Below are 22,820 nucleotides of genomic sequence, written 5' to 3'. Positions count from 1 at the left end.
AGACTCTTTAACTATTGGAATTTATCAAACTTTGGTGGCCATTTTCTCGCTAATTTCAACGCTGAAAAATGACGACCTCACCTCCTTCAATCGCTAATATCTTGAGTTTGCTTTTTTATATTTTGTTGCTTATTTTGTGCTAGGGTGACATTAAAATGAAATGTGTCAGATGAGAAAGGCCAAGTGCCATTTTAAAACAAACACATGGGTCCCCACCACTCGACCCGGAGAACAAGCGATGCTTCTGTCGCAAGTTCACGTTAACATCCATTGTTACCTTGTTACAGACTGGGTAAACAGTGACCACTCATTTCACTTATGATTTGTGTATGAGTTCTGGGTGTGGCTTATGGGTTATGAGGGATCACGCGGTTAACTTGCCAGCTTCTGAAAAATTTTTACCTATTGGTCAACAGTGGGAGGGGCCAATGCAACACGATCGGTTGGAGGGAACTACCTAACAACAACGACAGGTGATTGGATTATGACAGCTCGTCCACAACGCCAGGGGCCAATGCATTATTATGACGAAACGTAATGGAGTCACTAAAGTGGCCGTGTAAGACAGGTGTTATTGTCTGGTGTGATGGGGTTGTGTGTTAAAATGTAGTGGCCATGGCCGCGTTGGACAAGTGACCGTTTTACGCAGTGAAGTTATGTAGTAAAAACGCAAGGGGGGAAATGGAAAGTGATGGTTTGTACAAGTGGCGGTCTTATAGAGGTGGCCGTCATTGCAGGTTCGACTGTAGTAGCAGCAGCAGCAGTATTATTATTATCATTATTGTGATTATTATTATTATTATTATCATAATTTAATTTGTCTTGATTATTTTTCTTTCTTGTCAAAAGCCATTTTTAATTGTAGTATGATATACAGGGTAGAGTGTATATATAAATATATAGTATATAAGATGTTTATCTTCCTTAATTTGGCACAAAGACATTTTAGTGAATATGTTGAAGAAAGAACGCCAGAAGGGCAAAGGGACGATTGCCAACCGGCCTGCGACCAGACATTCCAACCACTCTTCCTCTCAGAGAAGAGAGGGAAACCCAGAGCGAGTCAATGGTTACTACAGTCAGGGAGAAAAGCCTTCTGCCAGTGCTGAAGGTCAGAGGTTAAGCAGCACCCATCAAGATCGGCCAGACAGTGAAAGTCGGGTAGATCAACAAAGGCAGAGCAGACAACACAGGAGCTCTGTAGCAGCCATTGATAAAGAGGACAGAATGAAAACAAAAATATGTGAGTGTTCTTGATTTGCTGAATGGAAGAATAAGGTGGAGTTTGGTTGACATTGATGACATAGATCAATGCAACTGGGTCAGTGTGTGAGCAATGTTATGGGTGTAGATCTGTGTGAGCTGTCGATCTGATGGAAAGTCCTTTGGTGGTTTTTAACTATAATTTTTATGTTGACTCAGGACAGCAGAATTTCCCTAACTTTTCCAATTATATAAATTTAAACATGTTGTGATCCCATATAAAATATCTTGCACGTTAAATAAGTATGCCCTAGTTTGCTCGACTTCCCAACCCAAAATTGTTGATTGCTTTGACCACTGTGTGAATCTTTGAGTGGGTATTAGTTTTGGGACACCTCTGCTTTCAGGATAGCACGTCTTGCACCAATGATGGGATGGGAGATGTTCAAGTCTGCTTACTCTTGTCCAATCTGTCTACATTCTTTTTCACAGTGGGCAACATGTCTCTTGGTCGCCAGGAAGCATTTGACATTTTCATGCGTGATTATCATGATCGGGACAGGATTGACATGAACAAACAGATTCTCAAACAGCGCTATGGAGAGGCCAAACTGTTGGGGGAAAAACTGAATAAGTCCAAACAGAAAATGAGTAAGTGAAATGAGGGTAAGATGAACAAGGCGTATTCATTTTTTACTGGGGGGGGGTTTTTTGAGGGGGAGGAAGGGTTATAATGTTCGTCATTTTTCGAACCCAAACTGCGTAAACTCCAAATCTTTGTTAAAAAAATGAGCTTTAAAAGATGAGTTGATGAAGGATAAGTCTAGAATTTAAGAAGTGTTCCACTCAGTTGTAAGGCTGTTCTTAATTGTAAAGCTCTACTCAACTTTAAGGCTCTACTCAATTGTAGGACTTTGATCAATTGTAAGGTTTTTCTTTAATCTTAGATTTTGCTCTATTTGATCTTTTATTTTTATTTAGAAATAATGTGAGATGGGGTGAAAACAATTTCAGCTGTATAGCTTGTCAGTATTATTATATTTGTACTTGTAGCATTGATGGCATTGTTAAAATGGTCTTAAATACTTTAGAAACTTGTCACGGTATTTTCTTTGATGTTTCTCTGTTTGATATGTTCACATGACTTAATGAAATTCAAAAAAAGAGTTGGGGGATGTAGATCTACATATTAAATGTGGAACAACATCTCCGTCTTTTCTCTCCAGATCATTTGAAAAACTCCTTAGCACAGATCCGGACTCATCAAGAAATGGAAGGTATGTCTATATTTCTACAAGACAGGAAAAGGTAATTTCTATGGTGAGTTCCCCTCTCCATGTCTTAGGGAACCTATTTTCGTGTGTGCGTGTGGTAATACTGACTTTTGGCTTGCATTTGAGAGCTTTGGACACAAGTTTTAATTGCTGTAGAAAAAAGCAACGCATTGTTTCAAGTGAGTGCCAAGAACATCGCGAGGTGAGTTTGACTCTGTGTTAGTGGAATATGGACTGTTTAAGAAGACCAGCCCAATCTGGGATTCCTTTTTTCTGGGTCCGCCCATGGACAGTGTGTGAGTCTTTTTTTTTTTAATAGATCCTCACTTGTGCATTGAGTTTTGTCTGCAAGGATCTGAATACCATTGTTTGTCTTATGATGTTTGATGTATTTAGTGTTGATATAGAATCCCTTTAGTGCTGATAAGGCCTATGAAGCTGAAGATACAACGAAAAATAAAGAAAAAAAATGAGAGGTATTTATTCTTTTATCTTATAATTTGTTTGTATTAATCGTCCAATCAACGGAGAGCAGGTTCAAATTGTATAAGAGTATAAGTGTCTAGGACTTCATGTGGATGATAAATTAAATTTGGATGAGGATGAGAACCTTTGAAAAAGAAATTTAACCAACAAATGCATTTTCAACGAAAACTTAAATTATTTGAAATTCCTGACACTATCTTAAAAAGATTCTACTCCTCCATAATAGACCTGCAGTTACAACAGAGGACAAAAAGGAAAGAAATAATGTCATTAAGAAAGCAGAAAAAATAGCGTATTTCAAGATATTAACACCATTTCAATACTTGTCTTTGTAAATTTGAATCAATAATGAATACTCTCTCCATGAAGCCTATATGATTTGCTAGAGGAAATAAAATCCTTCAACCTGTTTCAAAAATAGAGAGATGGAAACTCCTTTGTTTCCTTTCCTGTTAGATGAAGGAGAACAATATCTAAGTTCAATAGAATATATAGAATGATCTTGCCATTATGCTCTATGCATGTGCCTGATGTGTATCCAAGAAACACAGAGATGACTCTGAGTTTATAATATATGTGTGTGTGTGTGTGTGTGTGTGTGTGTGTGTGTGTGTGAGAGAGAGAGAGAGAGAGAGAGAGAGAGAGAGAGAGAGAGAGAGAGAGAAAGGAAGGGGGGGGGGGGGGTCATGCTAATAAACATGCTGTTTGGGAATGCTTGTGTGAGTGAGTTGTGCATCTGACTATATATATATGTGTGTGTGTGCGTGCCTGCCTGCCTGCCATCCTGCCTGCCATCCTGCCTGCATAAGTGCGTAAGTGCGTGCGTGGACGTGGGAGAATCATTAACTCAGTCTATCAATTTCCTGGATTTTCCTGAACAGCCAGAATTAAATTTATGTTGCCTTTCAGAATTTGCAAAAGTTTCTGTATCGCTGACAGTTTTGGATCTAGATCTCTGTCTTATTCAGAAACCAGAAATTAACCATCGGTGACATTGGGGAAATGGATAGTGAGATTGGATGCAGAAAATAGCAGGAGAACTGTTGTTGAATTTGTTTAAAAATCTTAATTTGGAGAGTGACAAGGATTCTAGATCCAAACTTTGTTGGTGATACAATTCAATAATGTCACTCAAAAAAATACACCATCTTGCTTCGAATTTTCTCAAAGAAAGAAAGTAAGGATCATCATGTCTATTTTTATTTGACCAGTATTATAAACGGTAGTGTCTACGTTCTCTAACGTAAGAGGATGTATGCAAGCTGTCTACGTTCTCTAATGCTCAGTGCTTCCAAGCATGGCATCGAATCCCGGTCCCGGAAACTTTGGGTTTGTGGGTGTTTTTTGGGTCTTTTTTCCTCTCCTTCTCCTTACTGACCAACAATTTGCCCCCGGACCCCAAACCAGGATGAATAATAATTGGCAGGAGGAACAATTGGCAGGGGTCTGGGGGCCGCAGGAAGGCCCTGGATAAAGAAAATTTGCAATTGAAGAGCTAAGATTTGGCCTCTCTGATTCTAAAATAAATTTTTAAAATCAGACTCACAGACCAAGGAAAGCCACTGTTGAAAATGTACTTTAACCAGGTATAAATTGGTAAAAGGAAAAGTAGGCCTATCCTTAATAGATAAAAGCTCCTCCTTGAGACAAAACCAGAATTTGCATTCTTCATCACTGCATAAGAAATTACAAAGCAACAAATTATAATTATGGGGAAAATTCTTGGTCAGTCGGGAGAAGGAGAAGAAGAAGAAAAACCCCAAAAAAAATATATATAAATAAAAATTCGGGACCGCGATTTGAACCCACACTCATCACGGCGTCACTTTTCATCCGATTCTGTTACTTTTAGTTCGCGTGACTCAGCAGCCCGCCGGAGCTCCCCAGCTCGGGGTCACGGGGTTAATGAGCCCTGAGGCGACTTTGCCGGTGTCGGTCGGGAAGTTCGCATTTTTGACTATGTTTAAAACGATATAACTTCTTCCCCATCCCACACAGCAAACCATTACGCAAATGTACTAAAAGCTCAATGTCTTGAGATTTATTCTGCGTTAGAATGGTTAGTTTCTGTGCCTTAGTTTTTGTTCTAGACAAGTGTTTGTAGAGTACCCAATTTGTCCTATTTTAGTTACAATGTTATGAATAAATGATTGTTATTTTAAAAAAGGCACGACAGATCTCTCCAAATTCTGTGTTAAACTGACTACGAATATCATGTCTTTTACCATGAGAAATCTTAAATCTGCGGTAGTAGTAATAGTCAAGTTATAAGAGAAGAAAGATGCACATCTGCATATTTTAACTAAAGACGATCAGCGTTAGCTCTTATTTTACTATTAAACAAGAGAAAGTTACTCTGCGTTTGTTCATGAATCATGCTGTGTCTGTGGCAGCCTGCATACAACTAAAAAGATATAATATAAGCGATTTAAAAAACCACAAAACCGTGTAAATACATGGGTAGAGATAAACTTCTAGTATGGAATAAAAATAATGACAGCTAAAACATTCATTCTTAGTTTTTGTGTAGGAAATATGCGCGGACACAATTATGAATGTAAAGAAATAAGTCACATTGTCAGTTATTGCAAATGGTTATAGAAACGTTAAAAAAGCTGGAAAAGTCTGGTGCTGATTCAGTGTCCCTGGAAAGCTAGAAATTATTCTTATAACCCAATTACGAGAAGTCATCCCTATTATTCAGTCAACTTACAAAACCTAGACTTAGCGTTTTAAGAAAAGTAAGCAATTTCTGAAGTGTAACAGATACTATTCGTGTATTAGATCTACGTTGAAGATATATTCTAGCATTAAATCGATTTGTACTTTTCATTGAGAAACGTCATGATAACTTTTATAAACTTTCGAGAAAATATGCGAATATTCATGATTATATTAGACACATAAAGTTGTATTTGGAGGAATTACTTCGTAGCGAATTGTGTGCCCGATGGATAAAATTGCAAAATTACAGCCTTCTACTATAAGCGCAGATACCATCTTTTCTGAGTATCTGCACTAATGTTATGTCGTTCATATTCCAAAAGTTCGACAGATTTTGACGATGCGTTTTTTTTATATTGATTTTTTTTCATTCACGCTGGTCCCAAAAAAATTACAATTTAGCATTGCCGACTCCAGCGCGTCTAACGAAATAACCAGACAAGTTACAATGTCCGTTCTTTTTTGAGTCTCAAGAGCAGAAATGCGTGCTTTGGGTGCACTATATGAGAATTACCATAAATACAAGGATGCACCTTAAATTGTACGTTGAAAAGTACCAAAAATTAAGTCGGCCCAGACAGAGCGGCGACAGGGAGCTGACCCCTGTGGCCCCGACGTGATAAGGCGCCCGGCGGGGAACCCCCCGCGGCAACTAAAATTCCACTGCCGGTGCACCGTGTCATACACTTCAAGCGCAGACATGCTGACCATTTGGCTATCAGAACATCCAACGACCAGAGGTAGATTAAGCTTAATAATAATATACAGCACTGTTTCAGGAAAGACAACAACATAGATCAAGCTGTTGACATCTAGTTTTCTACTTCTACAACAAAGAAAGTGAGAAAGTCGGGAAACATAGGGGTGGGGGGGGGGGGAGATATCAATGAGGTGGCGGGCATCAGTTCGGCAGATGAGGTCTGGAGGAAACTTTTTAAAATGGCGGAAAATTGGAAGCACTGAACGTTAGAGAACGTAGACAGCGTGTATATGTTCTCTAACGTTAGAGAACGTAGACACTTCCATTATAAACACTGAGCTCTATATAATGGGAGTTGAACATGAACGTAGTGAGTGCATTTCTGCGTTGATGTTGAATCTTTGAATGCTGATGCAATGGTATATTCACCCTTGTGGATCAATGAAATTTATCTTATCTTACCACATTTCATCTCATCTCATCTTATCTGATCTTATAATGACCAAATGCATTCTAGCACAAATGATTTTTCTAATCTTTATTTATTTACTTTAGGACAAGATGGAGAGAGTGTGATAGAGAGAGAGATAAAGGAGCAAATGGAGGACGAGAAAAACATGTAAGTTCTTCTTGTTCTCATCCCATATATGTATCAATAAAATCTTATCTTAAAGCGTAAAGTATTTTATTGGAAAAAAAAAGACTTTTCTTATTCATTACTTTTCTCATCCTCCTAAAAAAAATTCCATAGCTAAGTATAAGTAAGGAAAAGTGTTGGAGTGTTCTTGTAAAGGGTAATGGTTGTTTGTTCTTTTGCTTTATCTGATTGTTAGTTGTTTTTAGTTGATTTCTAATACTCACTAAAATCAACATTCATGCTTATGCAAGGAGTTTCTATTTTTATTCCTCTTAGTTGATAGATGGGCTTTAGTACTGATGTATAACATGTGATGTTGTCAAACTATTGGGTATAGAAATAATTATATCAGTGTCACCCAAATTATCACCCATAATAATCACCCAAATCACTAATGATTCTTATCCAACAATACCAACAAATGTATATGTGGCATTTCTCCTGAAAACTTGAGCTTGCACTTATACTTTGATACAAACTGTAAATTTATGCAGAAAGGCAAATTTTACAGGAGGGATAAACATCTGATTATTGTTCAATCGCTCAGCATATTCTTACATATTTCTATACAAAATGTTAAGTGTTGGGACCAAATACTACTTGATTTTTCTTAAATAATACGACCGATAGTTTTATATCGCACGTAGCCGGTTATGGGATGACAAAAAATGTGTAGCACAATGCAGGTGGCCGGTTCTCTGCTCTAAGCCGGTTCGTGCATGACGCTTCCGGGCACAGCTGTGACACGAGGCGTCATGTAGCCGGTTAGGTGCAGCTGTGTGCTACTGTTCTTTATCGTAAAAAGTATAGATCTACATGGATGACGGCGAGTTATAGGCCTAGTATTTAAACTAACATCTTAACGAAAGCTGACTGGTTCAAACAAAATACTTTAGAATGACAAGTTCAGTGCTTTGACTGGCCTTTTGTCAGTAAATTAATTAACCCAAATGGTTGAGTGTAAGCCTGGTTACTGGGAGGGGTGGGTTCTAACTTTGTTGCCTGTTGATTCATAATGGAGACTTTATATTTAACATTCTAGCAGCTCTCTCGCCTAATATTTGATATAAAGTGACAAGTACAAAGAGAAGTCGTCGACCCCGTGTCTGAAGGCCATAACTGTGAACACATGAAATCATAAAGGTTAACGTCCCTATCAACATTATACGGTCATTTAAGGGGTGGGGTGGGGCGCTATATCTGCGCGTGTGGAAATTTAGCTGTACTACGTGAAATATCCCAGTGTGTCAGGTCATCAATTGTATAACTAGAATTGTTGATAAGATGTCCTCTATGTGTTTACAAAAATATCAAATAAAACTAAAGTTGTTTAAAAAGCCTTTACAAGACTTTTTTCAATATGCCTCCATGGAAGAAAGTACATGAATGTAGTCATTTTAACCACTTGGAATACTTCTGATATTTTTCTGTTCTGACTTAGTCATATGTGCCATATGTAGCGCAAAGGTGTTACATCCCCCAAAAGCCTAGCTGTTGTGCCATATAATGCACATTTGTAACTCCAGCTGTAAAAAGTATTAAAGAATAAAAGATTACTCTATTTCATGCATTTCCGTGTACCTTTTCAAATTTCAAAATTTTTGGAACACTAGAAGTTTAATAGATTAAGGTTCTAGATGGCTAAGATGAGTTAAACTGATGGTGAAAAGGTTGGAAAACCCAGCCTGGGTATGAAATATTCAATAAAATTGCTGGAACATTGTGCGTTTTTGTTTTTTCTTGCATGAATTCAGCATATTTCAGATATAAAAATGTAACATCACTATTTTCATTTTAAGATTTCTCTAAGAATTGTCTGCATCTCCTTTTTGCCGTTAAAAGTGAATATTGACCCTTAGTAAATCTTAAAGGAAAATAAGAGAAATGTTTTGGCTTGTCACATCCAGTATCTTCATACAATGCACTCAAAGTTTGGTCTTAAACGTTGCATATCTTATCTGTAAAATAAAACAAAATGGTATCGCTATCTTCAGTTTATTAAAATGTTGCAAAAGTGTAATTTTTCAATGTAGACCCCTGAATACTATACTTCAGTGATTGATATATTTTTTCTCAATTAAAACCCTTGAAAATATAATGAAAGAAGTTTTTAACTATGTACTTCAATGCTCTAAAGTTTTGCAGAATTCTTATTCGAAGTTCAATTCATATTTTTTAACAAAATCTCTTTATCTTTTGTCCCGTAACGTTTATTTTAAACTGAAAACCTATTCTGGTTAGGTTATCAGTTTGCCAATAACATTCAACAATTTGGTTTATACTTGTATAAAGTAAAGCATTGCATCTTGTTATTTTGTTGCTATGCTTGAAGAAAATTCTACTTTCATTAGAACTTTCCAAAATGGAAATATTCATTTCTTTTTTATAAGGAATTTTTGATTTGTAACATTTAAGACATTCTGATAGTTTGATAAGCATTTTTTTTTCTTTAAGAGATGTTTTGAAATTTGTGTAAACAAACAGTGAATAAATGGACTTGATGCTTTCTGAACCTATTTTTCTGTTCTTCTTGATGGCTATTGTTCTGTTATTTTTCATGTTTTGACTGATATTGTTTGTCCTCTACCATTTAAGATCACAGCACACTGCAGGAAACTTTATTTCAGCTTCCACAGAAACCAAACAAGTTCTTGCTCCAGCTCTGTTGGTGTCTAAACTAGACATGTCAAAGATGCACTGAGTACATTTTAAAGCTTTTTGGGTTTAAATCTAAAATATGTCGTCTGTGTTACAACTTTTCAGGAAAATTGCCCATATATATATGTTTGCCTTGATATGAAGTGCACTGATATTTCATATGACTATTGGAATCAATTCTGAATTGTATTTTGTGTATTTAAACAAAGAGTTTTTTGGGGTGAAAAACTTACACATTTAGCTGTGAGATTATTTTTATTTTTCCCTGTCTTGTGCTGATTGTGTTTCTTACTGCATTTCTACTTTTCATTCAACTTTTCAAACAATGCTATCATATTTCAGTTACAAAGACACATTTACTTCACTTCGGGCTATGAAGTCTGAGATTGAGCATTTGCAGCATTTCCTAGAGAAGTCCAAAGTTCAGCTGATGAAAGATTTTGAGTTGTGGTGGGCGGAGCAGACGGCAAGGAATCATCAGCTGGTTGGTTTGCCTGGAATTTTTAAAAAGTTCATGATGTTGCTGTGGTTTATTTTTTGTGTTTTGTCCACACCAGTGGAAGGTTCTCATGACTTGAGAGTAACTTTTGGTTGCCAGTTTATTCTACTTTACCATGCAGTTGTTGAGCCTATTGCAATGTTATATATATTCGTTATATATATATTCTTATTTTCCTATAAATCTGTTTTGCTGGTTTCTGGCTTGTCACATCTGGGTCAACAAATATTGTTAAAAAAAACAAACGAAGTGTATACGACCTGGTAACCGGGAACAAAGTCACAAGTGTGCATGTGTGTGTGTGTGTGTGTGTGCGTGAGAGAGAGAGAGCAAGAGAAAGAGAGAGAGGAAGGAGGGGATAGAGAACAGGGGGAAGTTCTAGCAAATTATATCACATGCCCCAGTTGACAGGAGGGAACGAGAGAAAGATAGAATGGGAAAGTAAGTGGGGGAGAAAGAAAGACAGAGACAAACAAAGAGAAAGAGAAGGCGAGCGATACACAGAGGAGAAAGGGAGAGAGAGAGAGAGAGAGAGAGAGAGAGAGAGGGGGGGGGGAGGGCAGGCAGAAAAAGAGTGGAGAGATACAGAGAAATAGAGAGGATGACCTCTCGATTGAAATTATGACATTGTTCTTTTCTTCAAAGTTATTGATCCCCCCGACTCTAAAACGGAGGAAAAACGATCTTTCATCGAAAAGACATCCGCAATCTTCATTTAGATCTAGGCCTCGAAACTAGATAGGATTTATGTTTGTCTGTCTAGATCTAGACCTAGGCCATAGATCTAGAAGAACCTAGGTCTACACTGAGCCAAGAGGGCATTGAAACTTTCCGACATCACAAAAGATTTCCCCTACTGGGTCTGTATAGGCCTACTTTGTGACTTTGTTCCCGGTTACCAGGTCTGTATACACTCCCCTCAAAAAAATTTTTTTTTTATAATGAAATTATGTAACAATGAGTATATTTGTATAGTAGAATCTTTGTCATAAACATCTCTTTCACGGTTATGCTAATAAGGCATGCTGAGCATTTCATCCTACCGAAATATTATCGGCCAGCATTTCAAATGTTCTAAGGCAGAGAGAGAGAAAATTGTTATTTCATTTTTAAATTGTACCTACACTTTGAAACCCGTTCTAAAAAGATTTGCAAACATCAATCATCTCACAAAGAGATGTGTTTTGATGAGATGTTTGGCTAAGCATAATTGTTTAATCCGTTTTCGACTTTCGACTCAATGAAATGTAATACAGTTGAACCTGTGTAAGACGGCCACCCATATTCGAGGGGAAAAGTGGCTGTATAAGACAGGTGGCCGCCTCAGGTAGAACTGATCAAAACCAAACTATTTACTCCTGAAGTCTCAACTGGAGGTGGTTGCATGCTTAGGACTGCCCTTGGGCTGATTAAAATGTGTTGTTGCTTTATTTCTTTTGAAAGGGGGCAGAGGATAGGACGGTTTTTGTTCGACTTTTTTGTGTTAGTTTTATTTACACTTTTAAATTATGGTTCCGGGAAAGGTCAAAACAAAACGAAATGTTTCAGACGAGAAAGGCCAAGTGTCATAGTAAAACAAATAAATGGGTCGCCACCACTCGGCGAACGAGCAACACTTCTGTCGGGAGTTTGTGTTGACTTCCATTGTTAGGGACTTGGTTTACGGACTGAGTTGTGGGCGGGCCTTCTAGGTTATGACGGATCACACGCTTCCCTTACCAGCAGCTGAAAATTTATCGTTACCCATAGGTCAATTTGGGTAAACTTTGGGAGTGACCTAAGCAACATGACTGTTTCATCCATTGGAAGGACTGGCAACAATGACAAGCGAATGAATTATGACGGCTTGTCCACAATTTCAGGGGGAAATGCATAATGTTTGACAAAGTCTGGCCGTCTTAGGCAGGTACATTTGGACGTGGGTTGATAAAATAAGGTGGCTGCGGCCGCGTTGGACAGGTGCCCGTTTTACACAGGTAAATTATATAGAAAAACGCAAGGGGGGGAATGGAAAGTGGCCGTTTGTAGAGGTGGCCGTCATGGCAGGTCCGACTGTAAAAGATACACTATTCTGGACGAAAATGGCGATCAGTGGGTGATTGAGGCAAAAATGACTAGAATTAACTTGCTTGTATCATGTTCCCATTGTAGCTAACTTTTTAGAATTACAAACTGACGTCCTCAATATTTGAAATGATCTCATCGGATTTTAAAAAACATAAGCACTAATTTCAGGGGTTGAAATTGGGCATTGAGCCAGATTTTCATCAACTTCCCAACACAGGTTCGTGGAATCTCCCTTCCCCAAACGTTTTCAAAACATTAGCACTTCTGTCATTTTGATGTAATTGAATTCCTCTTAAAGTTCTTGAACTGATGTTTTTTTCTGATTTAATTTTGTGGGCCTTTTTTAACTCAAAAGTGCTGAAAAAATTGAAATTGAAAACTTTTATAATATTTTAGTATTGATATATTGAGGATAATATTTAGATAAACTGATTGCGTACTTAATTCATAAAGCATTATGTTGACAGGTAGAACTGGAAAAACTGCTTGCAAACTACCAAAAAGAGGGATGAGATTGTCTTGTAAGTGAGACTGTTTTCTTGTCTTCTACCTCTATGAACAGGTTTGGCCAGAGGTCCCTCCCCCTGGGCCCAGTGGTCAAAGTGTAATGGCTGCCTGGAAGACTCCACCCATCACCCCTCCCACACCTGCCCCTATCCCTGGTCCTCCTTCACACAGAACTTTTACTCGTGAAACCCCCTCTCCTGATATCAGGGGTAGCAACTCCAGACAAGAAAGGTTGAATTTTCTGCACGCTTGTCTGACTAATTATGTGTTGTAAATTTTTCTGTCCCCCCCCCCCTTCTTTTTTCTTCTCCCTCTGTTCTAATCATTCCTGTTAATCTACTTTTTTGTTCTCCTCTTGTTCTGCCTAGTTTTGCATCTATTTTCCTTCTGCCTTATTTTTGTTTGAAATGTGGGGGAGTTTGTTGCACTGTGCTGAAGGTCATTAGCAATGTGCTTTATTTATGCTTTAAACCACAGTTCAGAAACCATTTAAATTCACAGTACTCTTGGCGAAAGTAAAACCAAAAGTGATGATTCGTATCCCTTTTGGTTAGAGGCTCTCACAACTTTTCTATAATGTAACTCCTTTGACTAGCATATTTTTTCTTATGTGTTGGCTTTCAAGGGGTCATTGAACAGGATGGCCTTTTACATGGTGACATTCTCATACTTCTGTCTCTTATGATAATGATGTTGCCAAGATCAATGGATTCCACGGATCTAATTCTTTGAAATCCAATATTTAAAAAGTTCACTTTGATGCATTATTTCTACTTTCTGAATAGTATGTGCTTACAATTATTGACGCAAGTGGTGAATTCATATATATCAAAGTCATATGAATGAATTATCTCTCCACACAGTGACTACACAGTACCGTCGGCGACTTTAATCGCCAAGCCGTAGTATGCGCTCACTACCGCTGGCAAGTCGCCAATGCAACCAGGCACACTAAACATCATTAAACAACGAATGGACACACTGCACTGAAGTTAATACCAAAGAAAATCCCTCTTTTTTGATAGTCGAATGGTTAATTAACCTCTATGAATTTTTAAAGCATATTTGTTGGGCTGCTTAAGTTTTTTTAATAAAAAAAAATTCTACCACAGCTTCAGAGTTCTAAACTGGTGCGGTACTTGAGGGTTTTTCACTATATGAGCCTTCAGTACTGAAAGTGGTTAAGGCTCTCAATCCCACTTATTTTCATTCAGTACACTTTTTGTTTCTTCTTTTTTTTGTGCTGATTTTCCAATGTAACCAATTGTTTAAAGTCTTCTTCCCGGAGAACTATATTCTAGTGTTTTGTCGCTGAAAAGGTAAATATCTATTAGAAGCTCTTCTAATAAATGTTCTTTTGTTCAACTAGGCCTCCTATAAAGCCATCTATTGGAGGCTTCATGCTGACCGGGGACAGCAAGGTGGATGCAGATATACAAGCCTTTGTTAAGGCCAGGCAGAGCATTCTTCAGAAAGGTGGGCCTTTGTATTTATAAGTCACTTGCAAAAGAAAACATTGTTTTCCATCAATGATATTGTTTGAACTGTGTTCCTCAAGTGTTTGTACTTTGTTGTTCTGGTGTTCTGTATTGTGTTGCTCGATTTTTTTGTTCTAGTGTTTGTACAGTTATCTTCACCTAAACACATGCCTACAAAGGATTGCTCTGTTTAAACGCACAGTTTCGTCATATGACAGGTTTTTACTATATAATTTAAACGCACGCCACTTTGGTCCGTGAAACACGTCAACAGATAAAATTTGACATAGAAAAATGTTCCCAACAACCTAGACGGTGGGCAACATGATGACAAAGAGAAGTCTAGACAAACGGGTACACGTATGTCGAGGCTGCTCTTCGCACTCCACAATGGAAGTGATGGACAGTGTTTTCCCACCTTACTGTACGTGTACTCATAGGACTGGGCAAGCGATATGTTTGGGAATAATGGATTGGAAATGTCTTTTGATTGGTCACTTTAACATGTGTCTTTGAAAGGTTTCTCACTGGTGTTTGGCTGACTGTAATGTTTAGTTAATGTGCGGACAGAGTAGAGTTACTTTCCCCTCACCAGCACCTTGCTGGCACCAGTTTGGTGAGATGTGAATTTAGTCTACAGAAAATATGTTACTGGGGCTAGAGCAGAACCACCTACCTCGCCTCACCCTTTCACCATGCAAGCACCAAAAAGTGTTAGGGTGCAGCACTAAATTTCTTGCACCTTGCTCTCACCAAAACTGATGTGTTAATTGTCTCGTAGGTAACATTTCTTCCATTAGTGTGATGATCAAACGTTTGTCTGGTGACAATGGTTTGCGATAGTTGGTTCTTCTCTTTTCCAAATATGATTCAACTTTAGAAGGAGAAGTGTTTTTGGCAGTTTTTTCGTTCCTTGTCCCTAGTTTGGTGCCGATATTTGTAAGTTTCATAAAAATGTGTCAACAAGAAAAAGGGGATGTGATGATGATGGCGATAACAATGAAGATGCTGGTTCTTAAGATTGAACTTTGTTGTTCTAGTGTTTGTACTTTGTTGTTCTAAAAATTGTACTTTGCAAAAAAATTGCAACCTCCCATCCCAGGCGCATTAATATGGGCTTAACATTTTTAGTTTAAAAAACATGACAATTTTGAATACTGGTAGCATAAAAGCAGCACAGCCTTTTAAAAAATCATGACCCACAATATAAATTCATCAAATTATTAACAACATTTACTAGTAACAACAGACGAGTACATTAACAATAAAGTTATCGACCAAATATAATATGATAACGCGTGACACAAAAAAACGAAACCCTCAGTTTTCGTAATAACTTTTAAATGAAAGCATAAAATTTGACCAAATTTAGTACATACCGGGTAGTTGGTTCATGCAAAAATCTAGAAGTGTATGAGGTTTAGTCTATAAAAAACAAAAAAATTGATGAGAGATTTTCGAAACAACCTCTAAATACAAAATGATCTTATGCTCCAATTAAATCAGATCCTGTTCTATTTTTCTCTTGAAACCTTCAATACACCGCTAATCTGTATTTAGATCTATTTCAGATATTTTCTGTTTTAAAACTGGCATGGTATTTTTTAACACTAAATCAAATCGTAAAATACAGCAAATGTTTTTTTTTCCATTTATAAACAATAACAATACATGTAATATTAGTAATAATGTAGATCTAGATCATGTCTATAGCACCCACTCCCGTGTGAACGCAGCTTAAGGCGTTTAAATAACGCGGTGTCTATGTATACGTTAATCGGGCACGTAGTCTCAGTGTCACGTACACGGTAATCGAGCAGTTTAGAATTCCAAGGTCAGTTTTGTCATCCAGTGTTGCCTTCAACCCCAGCCCTCCCCCGACTGTACCTTTTTAAAAAAATCAATAATTCCCCCATTCCGGAGCCCTATACTTCGCAGCGCACAGACTTTGAATGAACTTTGGTGACCCCAATCGGTACTCACAATGTGATGCGAAAGCACAGGTTCACTGACCGGTAACGATGGCGAGCCCGACAAGACGCGTGTCCATGTATGACTTTTTTTTTTTTTAACAAGTGACAGCACAGGACAAATATTGGTTTATTTTCATTCCGGTTACCGTGTACGTAGATATTGAGACTAGGTGCCCGGTTACCGTGTATGTAGACACGTACATAATGTACCAACAATATTCACGCGTGCGCACACACACACGCGCACACACTCCCGTACACTTCTCACACGCACACACCTACTGTCTTATCACACGCACACATTTACACACATTAGATCTAGGCCTAGCCTATGTCTCAGTTTGAGATATGATGCATTCCGGCCTTAATTTCCGGTTAACTTTTAGAGTACGCTCAGTAGGCTTGAACTGGGCCGAGACCGTGATTTACGTAGGCCTATCGGCTCTGTACTCGCATCATTTCGTATTAAAAATTCTTTTAAAATTAAAGCGTTAGTGTATTTTTGTCTAAAATTGCAAGAAATTGCGAAAATTGCAAAAATTGCGGGTTTATTGCGGAACTCGACGAAAAAGGCGGCCGCTGCGGCCGCAAGACCACGATTTCCTGGGGGGCCAGACTGTGTTAGTCCAGTGTTTGTACTCTGTTGTTTTAACTCTTTGTCTCGGGCAAGCGGCTCACGGTTGGAACTGCTGTGCCGGTGAGCTGCTGACAGCGGCTTGGCTCTGATATACAGTATTCCTCTTGTGTTTGTACTGTGTTGCTCATGTGTTTGTAGTGGGTTTTTTAGGTGTTTTGATTGACATTCTATGTGCCGTCATGATAGTGCATGTGGCTGGCAGCTTGTACAGTCTAAGAAATGCTGGTTGTAATGAAAGGATCAATCAATAGTTCTATGATTTGCATTATTTCTAATGTTTTATTACGCAACCCTTCATTTTCCACCTCTTGGCATTCTATGTTCAACTTTGCAGCTTGTGAAGGTTTATGGCAGAGAGGCTGCCTTTATTTAACATGTTAATGACTCTAATATTCTCACATTCACACGCCTTTGTGCTGTAATGTACTCCATAAAATCAGTTGTCCTATTTACTAAGACAAAGAGTTGTGGATTTTTTCTAACAGTTCAAGAAAACCACAGAGGGCAGTGAGTAAACAAGGATATCAAATTCTGGACCATATTTTGAAACTTACAGGTGAATTGATGACTGAAAGCGATGCAGCGAATGTAGATATTTTTATATTGATTTATTCCTGTAATTTTGATTTCTGCTATTTAAACAAAAATTGTTGTGCCAGCCATTTCGTGAAGTTTAAAACAACAAATTTCTTGTTTATTCTATTATTTCCATTGTAGATGGACTCATGTATCTTTGGATGAGTTTTGCGATTCTTTTCCTCATATTTCTTTTATGAATGAAAAAAAAATTATTTACAAAAATGTAGTAAGAGTCAGATGGAAATTTCATTGTGTGAGTCACTGTAAGTTAGTGTAAGTGAGATTTTTGTCTGTTCCAACTGTCTGTTTAATAAACACGTGAAGTTGAAAGCTATGACATTTGTCTTTGTGTACTGATGTAGAAAGCATCACAAGTTACAGTGTCTTAAATCATTTTCGAATATTAGGGCATTCATGTGGGTCCAACTCTAAAGAAAGCATTAAGAAAGGTTTAGAAACTGACAATTTTGCATATATTTGAAAAGCTCCTTCTTTATTTAGCATTTTGCACTATTTTTGGGTGCTTGAGAACATTTCTTTGAAAAGCTATGGCAGTTCAAAGGGCATGATGGTTTGGAAGACAAGATGTGAAAAAGTTGCTTCAGTCATTATGCTGGGAGCGATGACTCAGTTATTGCTGGCCAAACGTAACTTCCACAGAGGAATGACTCAGTTGTCGTTTCATATGGTTTTATTAAGCGGTTCCTACAGCAATTTTTGGCTATATTTTGCAACATCCAAATGTATTTTTGTCAAAACCGGAAGCTTTACAGCAAGTTTCATTATTAGTTAGCTTTTTAAAGAGAATCTAGGGTCTTTTTTAAAAAATCTGAAGTGTTGATCAAAATAAGTACGCCTGTTTGTTTCCATTGGCAACAATGGCATGGGGCAATGGTTCATGTAAAACAAAAGCCCAATGACACTTTTCATGTAACAAAGTGACTAATATGTGTCATGACCGGGTGGAATCAGACGCTCATCCATAATTTTTTACAAGCCACCAAAACCTAGATTTAGTGCTTGCAATGTCAACAAAGTTGATACAACCGCTAGCACTAGATTTATTACAAGAATAGAATCAGGAGTTCTAGGTGTAGGTCCACTGTCAGAGGAGACTGGGTTGGGATAGACTGTGGCATTTCATGTATTTTTCTTTTTCTCCACAATTGGTCACAGCAGAAGCCACAAGTCATCGAACCTTTAATTCTTCAAATCCTTCTATTTTGCTAGAGAAATATTCTCCTCTGCGGATGTATTGGTCATCATCAGACATTGACGGACAAGTTATTACATTACTTTTTACGACACTTCTGCCACTATAGATAAATCATTGATGGTCTGACGACACTTCTGCATAAGTTCATTTGAGTTCGTGGGACACATTAAACATTTTCAGTTTGGTAGGAATTTTGAATTATGCCAGGATGACAGCTGAAGCTTACTCTAATCGATTTTGGACCTCCGATATTTTTTTGCCCTTATCTGAGAAGGCTAGTTGTTAGATCTTACCTACCATAAGATCAGTGGTGTGACTGAAAGACAGTAGAAAGAAGGAGCCAAGGAGTAGCAGTAGAAAGGCTGCAGAAAGAGTCAGGAACCCCAGAGGAGAGGGTAAAACTATGGGGGGGTGGGAGACAGAAAGTGGAGATGAAAGCAGATGACAGAACATGGTTAGAGAGCAGGAAAGGAGGTGAAAGGAGAGAATTTTAGAGAAGTAAATTTTCCGTCGCTATCATGTTTCTAACCCAGGACCTATTAAATGAGAGGCAAACACTGTAGCCTCTATACCACAAGAGCCCACCCTGGAATACCAACTTGTGTGGTATTGCTGCAAAAATGGTTGACATATAATATTATAAACATTTCTGCTGTTTATCAATTTGTATTTCATGGGCAATGGTGACAGTAACCTGGATGAAACTCATCAAACTAGTCAAATTCAATTTTTTTTCAATTATTAATTTAATTCATTGTATAACTGCTTTTACGTAATAACACAAAGCACCATGCAACCCCTTAATTGTGATAGCTCTTTCGATTACCTTTCCAGTAGTATCAAATATGCACCTTTGTTGGAAAAATATGTCAGAAAAGTTGGTTTGAATAAAAAGGAACCATATTTGCAATAGGCACTCCTTAGTTAATTAATTCTGGCATAATGGGTGAGTCAGTGGAAAAAAATTGTAGGCACAATGAGCTAAAATATTTTCCATGATGAGTCTAGAACTTTTAAAAAATAAAGAGGGAAACGAAAGATGCATAGTCCTAGTTTTTCTACAGCTACAGAAGACCTATTCATATACTATACTATGTTTCACCAGACAGGCATTAAAGTTCTCTTTTGTTTGTTGAACATCATGATACAATTGCGAGTTCATAGAAATTAATCTCTCTTTTATTACATTATAATGACATTGTGTTAGATGGCCATGCACCTGTCTAATACAGCCAGTTTTCTCCTCTGCAATGGGTGGCCATCTTTGACAGTTTTGACTCTATTTTGAAATAATAATCAGCACCCTCCGAGATGTTTTCTTGGAGTGACACATAATATGTGCTTAAGAGGTACTCAAATTACCATCTAATTTTTTATATATATGCTGTACAGCCATTGTGGAAGAATGATAAAGTGTGGGTCTAGCTGACCTTTTAATAAAGCATTATCTTATACTTTAAAAAAATTATCTTTCCCATCTTTGCATTTTTATGTTGATTGTTATTGATCATAACTGCTTTTTGGATTCCTCTGGAAAAGCTCTGATTCTTAGAAAGGTTGAAAGTCAACCATTATTGTTTATATATTATATATGCAGCATCGTGGTGAAATCAGGTGCTCGTCAAAATAATGAAATCTAAGAAACAGGCTTTTTTTCTGCCAGTTTTGCCATTTTTGTTTATTTTGAGTTTCTGCTTTTTTCGCTCAACACGTTTTATATCCATATAAAACACATTTCCATGGAAATGTTGATTAAAGTAAGGCACAAAATAGGTGATTTATCAGTTTTCAAGGATTCTAATTCTCTCTCAAGCTATTGAAGTTACCAAAGTTTGGCGGCCATTTTATCGCTAAGTTAGCACTGAAACCAGGCAATCACACCTCCTTCAATCGCAAATATCTTGACTTCTATTCAAGATGAATGGGTATTTTTTTCAATTGAAAGTACAGCAAATGAATAAGCTTTTACGTGATACCAATAACTCCACATTATTATATTTTTGTCGTTTGCGTAGGCCTACCTGCTGTCTTGTCTTGCAAAACCCACTGCATAATATTACTACAAGTATAGTCCCGATCAGATCAAAACATATAAAGGATACTTTTTATTTTTAATAATGTACCCTGACCCAAAACCTTGACTTTCGATTTTGACACCTTGAAGTTTGAGAGCTTGGACTAACTAAATGCCTAAGTAGTTAACGTAATGAAAGTTTACTGTGCCCTCTGAATCAAGACTTTCATGCGTTGAAACCGATACACATCCATTACTGGAAAAGGTATTTACTAAAATATTATTGATCTGTTGAGACAAATTGATATACACGATTTTTTTGCCTCACTACAATGTATAAACACACACTCCAAGATAAGGTTATTTGAACAAATACATCAAGATAAACTCATTTCAACACAGCTTTCTGTACTGTTATTCCGACTAGACTCTTTTTGTTTTGTATTTGTATTGTGGACAAAGATAGTATTTATAATTAAGTGTTTTTATTTATGACATATTTTTTGTTTATATTTAATCAACATTCCACTTGTGTTATTGGCTCTGTGCTTAACAATAAAATGCAAAGTTTATTTTGATTTCCTTAAATTGTGTTTTGATATAATGTTGATTTTTCAAGGATAATTTCTTCCATCATGTGAATAGCTAGTGCCACAATGTCAAAATATTTGTGATAGTTTATTAAAATGATAACTGTTAACATGAAACAAATTGTTTTCTTCTGCTTTTCCTCTTTAGTTAATAATAGGCTACATTTTATTTCTCTTAATAGAATTGCTTATAGTTGGCTTCATTCACAAAGTGTCTGGAACTTCAGATAGAGACGTGACTGGGTGAAAATTGAATTGAATTTGATAGTAAGTTGAATACAGAAGAAAACTAAGTTCTCACAAATTGTTTATTATTCTTTAATGTGAATTCCCCATCATGTTTCTTTGTACAGGGTGTTGAAAAAAAAGGACCCACTTAAAGGGCAATAAGTTAGTCATCTCTGCACTGATTTCAATAAAAACTTTGAAATAACACACACACACACACACACACACACACACACACACACTCACCAGCCCACACACTCATAACATTCACACACTTACACTCATAATTGGCCTACACTCACATACACACAATTACATGTACTCTCTCTCACCACACACACACTCACACACACACACACACGTGCGCACGCACACACATACACCCCACCCCAAAACACATACACCTTATTATACCCCCCCCCCCACACACACACACACATATAACTCCTTTCCTTTATATCTACTTTTCATTCAGAATCACCCCTCTACTTTCCTTTTCAACGTTTTGAAATAATCCCCTCCACTAAATAAAAATAAAATAGATCTATCACTATCAGTAGAGTCTCGATTTTGCAAATTAGTGATTAGTTTAAGAAATCTACTTTCTTTTTTAAATTAAAAAAAAAACAACCAAATTATATATATGAAAAAATTGTATATGACCTAACGTAAATATAAGTTAGGACTAGCCTATCGACACAACCATGCCATTCGAATCTATCACCTGTCCTCCTCAAAATACAAAGCCATTCAGTGTTTCCAGGTGCCGGTGTTACTCCAGATTCGGTCAAATACGTATGATGTATGCAGGGATTAAAAAAAAAAAACAACACTAAAAAAACCCAAACGATTTAGGTAGAAGTATACTTGGAACTGAGTCTGCCCACCTTGTTTTTTTCTTTCTTTTTAACCTTACCCTAACACATGACGATGTCAGGCAGCTTTACATTGGTCCGGGGTCCACCTATCCTAAAACTGCTTTTTCGCTAGGTACACTCCAGGGTCTACCTATCCACTTTAAAAGAAAATACACCTTATTATATTTTTATTAATAAATTAAGTAATTCAGACATATACATGTACAGACGGCACGAGTTTTTAACTGCAGATTATGAGATACAGAAAGGGATCTTAAATTAATTCTATGTCCTGCTGTGATGGAAGATGATTTGTCAACATGTGGCCTAAAAAAGTTTAGGTTCGGGGTTAACTTATACAGGCCATATCGTCGGCCTGGTGATAAACCGTCTAACCTACAAAATATAAAAAAACTTTTTATTGGCCCTATCGATAGTAAATTGTCCATTTCATATGCTCACTCAAAGACAGATCTGAATTTTGTCTAGAAAT

General features: G+C 37.2%; 1 protein-coding gene across 1 annotated transcript in view; it reads left to right on the top strand.

The window, feature by feature from the left end:
• The window catches only part of LOC101852410 (kinesin-like protein KIF6), a 39,120-nt gene extending 21,364 nt beyond the window's left edge, over positions 1 to 17,756 (top strand). Inside the window, exons 9-16 of the mRNA XM_013082902.2 lie at positions 941 to 1,243; positions 1,696 to 1,854; positions 2,430 to 2,480; positions 6,943 to 7,006; positions 10,025 to 10,166; positions 12,811 to 12,986; positions 14,125 to 14,231; positions 17,329 to 17,756. Of these exons, the coding sequence (XP_012938356.2) occupies positions 941 to 1,243; positions 1,696 to 1,854; positions 2,430 to 2,480; positions 6,943 to 7,006; positions 10,025 to 10,166; positions 12,811 to 12,986; positions 14,125 to 14,231; positions 17,329 to 17,354 (1,028 nt within the window). The 3' untranslated portion in view covers positions 17,355 to 17,756. The remainder of the gene's footprint in view (positions 1 to 940; positions 1,244 to 1,695; positions 1,855 to 2,429; positions 2,481 to 6,942; positions 7,007 to 10,024; positions 10,167 to 12,810; positions 12,987 to 14,124; positions 14,232 to 17,328) is intronic.
• The last annotated feature ends 5,064 nt before the right edge of the window (positions 17,757 to 22,820 follow it).

This window comes from Aplysia californica, unplaced genomic scaffold, assembly GCF_000002075.1.
Source record: "Aplysia californica isolate F4 #8 unplaced genomic scaffold, AplCal3.0 scaffold00199, whole genome shotgun sequence".
Classification (NCBI taxonomy): Eukaryota; Metazoa; Mollusca; class Gastropoda; order Aplysiida; family Aplysiidae; genus Aplysia; species Aplysia californica.
The sequence above is the reverse complement of the archived record's forward strand: the minus strand, read 5'-3'. Positions and strand labels throughout refer to the sequence as shown.